The sequence below is a fragment of the Centroberyx gerrardi genome, chromosome 11, assembly GCF_048128805.1.
Source record: "Centroberyx gerrardi isolate f3 chromosome 11, fCenGer3.hap1.cur.20231027, whole genome shotgun sequence".
NCBI lineage: Eukaryota > Metazoa > Chordata > Actinopteri > Beryciformes > Berycidae > Centroberyx > Centroberyx gerrardi.
The window spans coordinates 26,167,960-26,173,959 of NC_136007.1; the positions used below are offsets into that span (position 1 = coordinate 26,167,960).

Genomic DNA, 6,000 nt, shown 5'->3' on the forward strand with positions numbered 1-6,000 from the left:
AGTGAATCCCCAGCCAGCTGCAATAGCGTCTGCAGCTGAGGATTTGGAGAAAACATAATGATATTATGCTAATGTAGAGATATTGCTGGATTGACATTTCTACTGATTGGGATTAGTGCTCCTATCCATTTTCCCACCCACGCAGCAGTAGCTTAAGGTCTTTCTGTCACTAGAACATGCTTTTAACATTGCTTGTGTCAGGGGTAATTTGTGGTGTTACTCAAGTGGGCTTGTTTCAACGCAATTAGTTTATTTTCTTTGTATAATGAGTGCATGCCCTGAGCTATCCGCCTTTTGGAGGCATATGGAAACGGAGCAGTTCCCATACTTGGGGACAGACTGCTGCTGGAGTCTGTTGATTCGATCTTATTTGTATCAAGATCTCTGACAGGGGCAGTGGCAAGATTTTCCTTATCTGTTCAGTGTGCGTGTATCACATGAAAGGGAAGCACAGGTATCTAACAGTTCATCGGTAAAGGAAGAATGTTGTGTTCCCCGCGAATATCTTTTCACCCACTTGTCGTTTGTGCAAATTTAACCAAACATTAGGACTTCACTAATTGGCAAATAGTGTATTTAGATTGTCATGCCTTAGTTGAGCATCCCATTTAAAGTCGGATTTTAGATTTGTGTTTTTTTAATCCTGCTTAAGTGGGTGGGGAGTGGGGAGGTGCTGAGTTTTCTGGCTTTCAAAACTCTTCTTCTGGCCCGTATTCTGTTTTGGAATAAAAACTCCCCACCTATTTCTGTCCCAACGTTCCTGTTATATCTCTGCTCTAATTAGCTAGGTTACTTGTAAATGTGATTGTTTGTGTCAATTACAGGCCACCGTAGATCAAGAGGTGGTGTTACTTGTGTAGGAATCAATACGTTCTATCAGTGTTGTTGCCTTTAATTTACTGATGCATTTCTTCCCCTGTTTCTTTCTTTTTCCACAGGCATGCATAAATTTGTCACTGAGGGGGAACATCTGGAGTTGGCAGCCATCACCAAAGAGCAGTCAGGATCGTATGAATGCATTGCTTCCAATGACATCTCAGCCCCTGATGTCAGGACAGTGCAAGTCACCGTCAACTGTAAGAGCGAAAACAATCGCATAACACTACAGCATACTGGCTCCACCCTTACAAAAAAGCCACATGTGAACCAATATGTGAACTCAAAGCACATGTGCACGTTGCTTTTCATATGTGAAGATGTGACATTTCCCATGTGAAAATGACATTTTCACCTGTGAATTGTCTCTTTGAATGTGAAATTAAGTTTCCACATGTGAAAAAAATATTTTCATATGTGATTGGTTCACATATGAAAACCAATGTGTCCAAAAAGCACATGTGCTTTAAATTTACATGTGGGTTTTCACATGTGACTTTTTTGTAAGGACACTGAATGTAAATGGTTGATACATATTGGTTGATATATACAAAAAGGCCCATAGTTCTTTAGTTGTTCATCGGATATACCCTCCAATAGACCCTGACCATCTGCAGTTTAACCTCATATAGTCACCGTGTCATTTCACATTCAAAGAAGCAGGAGTAAGAAGCCGAAAAAACATCAATCACTGTGTCGCTGTGTACTCTATATCATGCTTTTGTAAAACATATTCGTCTTTGTGATCCGTCCCGCAGATCCTCCCTTCATTTCCAAGGCAAGAGGTACGGGTACTCCGGTCGGACAAAAAGGAGTCCTGCAGTGCGAAGCCTCTGCTGTCCCGAGAGCAGATTTCGAGTGGTACAAAGAAGACCGTAGGCAAGTCTCTCCTCTGAGCTCTGTGATTTTCATATAGGCCCGGACTTGTTTCCAATCGATATTACAGACACATCTACTGGGCTGTAGTGGTGTGGACTTACTTTATTTGAAATGAGCAAGATTGGATCATCAGTGCCAATAAGTGATGTTTTTTTTTTCCCCATGTTCTTGTTTAAAGTAAGATTCAGGTTTTGATGTAATGAGATAATCCTCCCTGCCCTGTATTTTCTTCTTACTATGGGCAAAATAACCAGATTTAATCACATTATGAACATTCAAATAGATTTCCTCATAGTCAAATCATTTCCAAAACAGCCACGGTCACCAAAGGCAAGTATTATTATTTTTACACTGTAATTGGTTTATGTCAGTGGGGTGCGTTGCTTGGAGGTTTAGAGGGTATTATAGTATAATGCAGCTTTTTCCAACTCAAGGCTGGGGACTGGTAAGATGTTTATGAGCAGCCCCGGAGCTGGTAAGCTGATATAAACATAGGGTATGTTGCAGTGTTAAATGGTCCTTGACGGTGACAGCGGCATTGCTCGTCAGTCCCCGAGACAAAATCGGTCCACAAGAACAAAAAGATGGAGAACGCTGATATAATAAATGACTAGCATTGGCAAACATGGAACGAGGCGATGAAACAGCGGCAGAGGAATAGCGCCGGTGCAACATAACGAAACAGAAAAAAGTTACAACATTGGGTTATGGTGCACTAAAGCATGCAGTGCACAATTTGCTTCAATAAGCCGGTGAGCTGTAGTTAAGAATTTTGGCTGGGGTGTGAAACAGAGGTATGCAATTCTTCTGATTTGTCAGCTTCAAGTGTGCCGACCTGTAATGGCTCACAGGTATAAAATGTATTTCTATCTAAACTGCATGCAGACATACATTCTAAACACAAACGATTTGATAATGAGGCTGAGCAGAAGTTGCCTGCAAGACACTTGACCACTCAGATGCTTCAGAAAAGCACAATCACAAGCAACAACCTTGAACAGTGCTGCCCTCTTCTTCACAGGCTCTTCAATGGACTAAATGGGGTTAAGATAGAGAATCAAGGTAAACAGTCCATGCTTGTCTTTTTCAATGTCTCGGAAGAAGACTATGGAAACTACACTTGTGTGGCCATGAACACCATGGGCATCACCAACGCCAGCATAATCCTTTACGGTAAGAATTTTAATGTTGAATATGAAAAAAATCAAAATATGATGGCAATATGATTCCTGATTTCAAAGTCACAATGAAACGAAAAATGACTTTTTCACCTTGTCAGCTAATTCTCCATATCATAACGTACACCAAATTAACAATAAACACAAAAAATGTATTCTTGGATTTTTTTATATCAAAATCTCATTACTTTTGGCCTTACACCGGGGACAAAATCTTCCTCCTCTCCTGATTTCTCATACATTTTCTCCTCTATAATGGGATGCAGGCTAGCGTCCAGTTCTTCTGAGTCACTTTCCATGTTTGCTCTGGTCCAACCTGCCCACTTTTTAACAGTCCATGATACATCAAATTACGGGAGAAAGACCACATCGACATGCCGTTTCCTTGTGACTTTATGGGATAAGAACGTTCTGTTTCTGAACTTTGATACTTCAAATCGAAGGTTGTAAAAGCGGTTGGGGTGGGATGAGTAGAAAGTCTTTTATACTGTATATTCCACTGCTAGGGAGGTGCTAGTTTGTTTGTCTGTCAGCAATCTTATGAACAGATTTCCATGAAGTTTGGTGGACAGATCGGCCTCGAGTAAAGGAACAATTGATTTGATTTTGGTGGTTCAGATTCAGATCTGGGATTCCCGCCATTAGACAATTATTGATTTTTAGCCACTATGGAACTAAAAGAGATAGAGACTTGATTCCAAATGCTAAGGGTGTGTTTGCAGGGTCAAGAAATCAATTCATCTTCAAATTTAAGTGATCGGAATGATGTCTTGGGATTAAACAGAAAGTTGGAGAATTTGTTCGGCGTTGGTGGAGCTTTGCGCTCTCCGAGTGCCTTCTAGTTTATTTATCGGTTTACCTTGAGAACGTTTGAATCCCAGCTACAGTTCAATCTGAGGGCGAGGTTACGGTTTAAGCTGTTGCATTGATCTGAGCCATAAAACATGCTAACCCTGATGATGCAATGATTTGCAACGGTTTGCGTTGTTGTTCATGTTGCCCTGCAGGTCCGGGCGCGATGCACGATGTCAACCGGGCAGCCATATTGCCCCATTGCTCCGTATGCCTCCTGCTGACTGTAACCCTATTGTACCTGCTCAAGTTCTGATGCGGAACACGACCTCCTTCAAGCATCTCTCAGCGTTGAACGGCAACAAAAAGACTATTAGTCCTGTAAGAAGAATGGAAAATCCAAGAATGCCAGTGGTTCACACTTTTTTTTTTCTTTCTTTCTGGCTTTGCGCCGGGGTCCGCACTCCGCCGGCCCGCCAAGAGATGAGAGGCATCAGTGTGGGAAGGGGAAAAATTTGAATCATGCACTAATTGATGATGGTAGAACTACCGAGTTTGTGTCTCCCCAACCTTTTTGTATGTGAAAAGGGAAAAACAAAAAGTTAATGTAATTGTTGATAGTTGACTGTTTATTGCCCAATATTGAAGTGTACATTCAGATTACTATTGTGTCACGTCCTGTTCGATCTCTGTACAATACCATAAGCTTTTTTTAAGTAAACGACAAAAAAGGAAAAAATGCAATGTGATTGTTGAATTTTACTGTATTTTTACAGTTGTATGCAACAGAATAACAGATCATTCATTATAAACAATGCAGAGTTCCGAATAATAAATAGTACACCGTGATTTCTCAGGCAAAGTCCTACAGCATAGTGCATCCAAAATTTTTATTTCCATCATTGTGTGTGTAGAAAATGTACAAATGTGTACAGAGAATTCCGACACTGTTGTTTTCAAAATGAGTATACTTTACTTAAATGGCAACATTTGTAACACCTAACCACGGTGTCATAGCAGCTTCATAGCATATTCAAAACTAGTGATGCAACCCTGAAATCAGATTGTCAGATTTCTTCAAGTATTCATGTAACATGTCACTTATGGCAAAGGTGTTTGAACAGTGTGACACTTTATTTCACAGAAGTGTTGAATTAAGCGCCACTGATCAGAACCTGAAATTGTTGAACAGTATTGTTATCTACCTGTAGCTATGATGAAATCATTAAAATGTCTGGCTAGTGGGTGGTCTAATTAGCAGTTTGGCTCTGTTCCTATTCCTATGACACACATTCCCATTAGTTACTGCTGCTAATTTGAGAATATCTCATAAAACTTAATTTACCACAAGCTCCTGGTGTTATCCTCTTTTAGAGTCAAAATAATTTGCAATCAGTGGTTTTTTGTTTAGTCACTCTGTAGGTCGGTCAGTCTGTTGGTCCCAAAAAAAAAAAAAAAAAGCCCACTGCACATGTACAACCGTGGGATAGAGAGATATAATACCTATAAGTTTCTCAGGCAGCCACAATGGTGCTTCAGCCCACTTGTTAAGGCAGCGGACTTTCATGCGGAGGTCCTGGGGTCTAATCCCGGGCTTGGCAAATCAGGTTTTTGTGTTTGGTTTCACAGAGCTGTATAGGTCAGAGCACATCATGAATTACGTGTTTATTTTCTGTTGATCCCCAGTGAGAGGATTCTTTGTTTTCATCTGCCCCCCTCCACAAAGAATTCAACGTTCCCAGGACCTCGGTCCACCCTGCCACCTAATGATGAACGGTTATTAGCCTTGCTCATTTCAGAGTTTTGCCATGTAGCTAGCAAACATTAGCTACCAGCAAGTGACCTGTCAGAACTTCATTATGGATGCAGCTACCTAGCTAGCTCGCTAACCTATTTAATGTGGAGCTTAGCATTAGAAGCTAGGTTCACAGTTACACATGTTATGTTAGTCAACCAGAAACATGCGTTTTAGCATATACCTGTTACGTATTTTGATGTATATGACCACTAAAGTAAAAGTGGATTAATCTGCTTGATTTAAAGCTGCCTTGAATCAAGTAGAAATGGGAAGACGGGACATTTTTGACATTCTCAACTAGAAACCTGGCACTCAGTTCCACCACCTAAGCCGCAGATGACACAAGTGTTGCGAGACGATTTGATGAAAGACATAAGCGTTGCATCAACTTTAATGAATGTACCGTGTAGCTGCCATGAAGCTTTTGTGGAGGTGTTATGAATGTGCGCTGTCAACCTGGTTTGCCCCGAGATGAAC

The 6,000-nt window shown here is 40.9% G+C and overlaps 1 protein-coding gene across 3 annotated transcripts in view; it reads left to right on the forward strand.

Moving 5' to 3' along the window:
• The window catches only part of opcml (opioid binding protein/cell adhesion molecule-like), a 239,642-nt gene extending 234,751 nt beyond the window's left edge, over positions 1-4,891 (forward strand). For 2 of the 3 annotated variants that reach the window (XM_071924507.2, XM_071924505.2), the window contains 4 exons: positions 939-1,076; positions 1,635-1,755; positions 2,777-2,928; positions 3,941-4,891. In XM_071924507.2, the coding sequence (XP_071780608.1) occupies positions 939-1,076; positions 1,635-1,755; positions 2,777-2,928; positions 3,941-4,041 (512 nt within the window). In that variant the 3' untranslated portion in view covers positions 4,042-4,891. Of the gene's footprint in view, positions 1-938; positions 1,077-1,634; positions 1,756-2,776; positions 2,929-3,662; positions 3,681-3,931 lie in introns of all 3 variants that reach the window. The other variant, XM_078286429.1, reaches the window with a different exon arrangement.
• Positions 4,892-6,000: the final 1,109 nt, after the last annotated feature.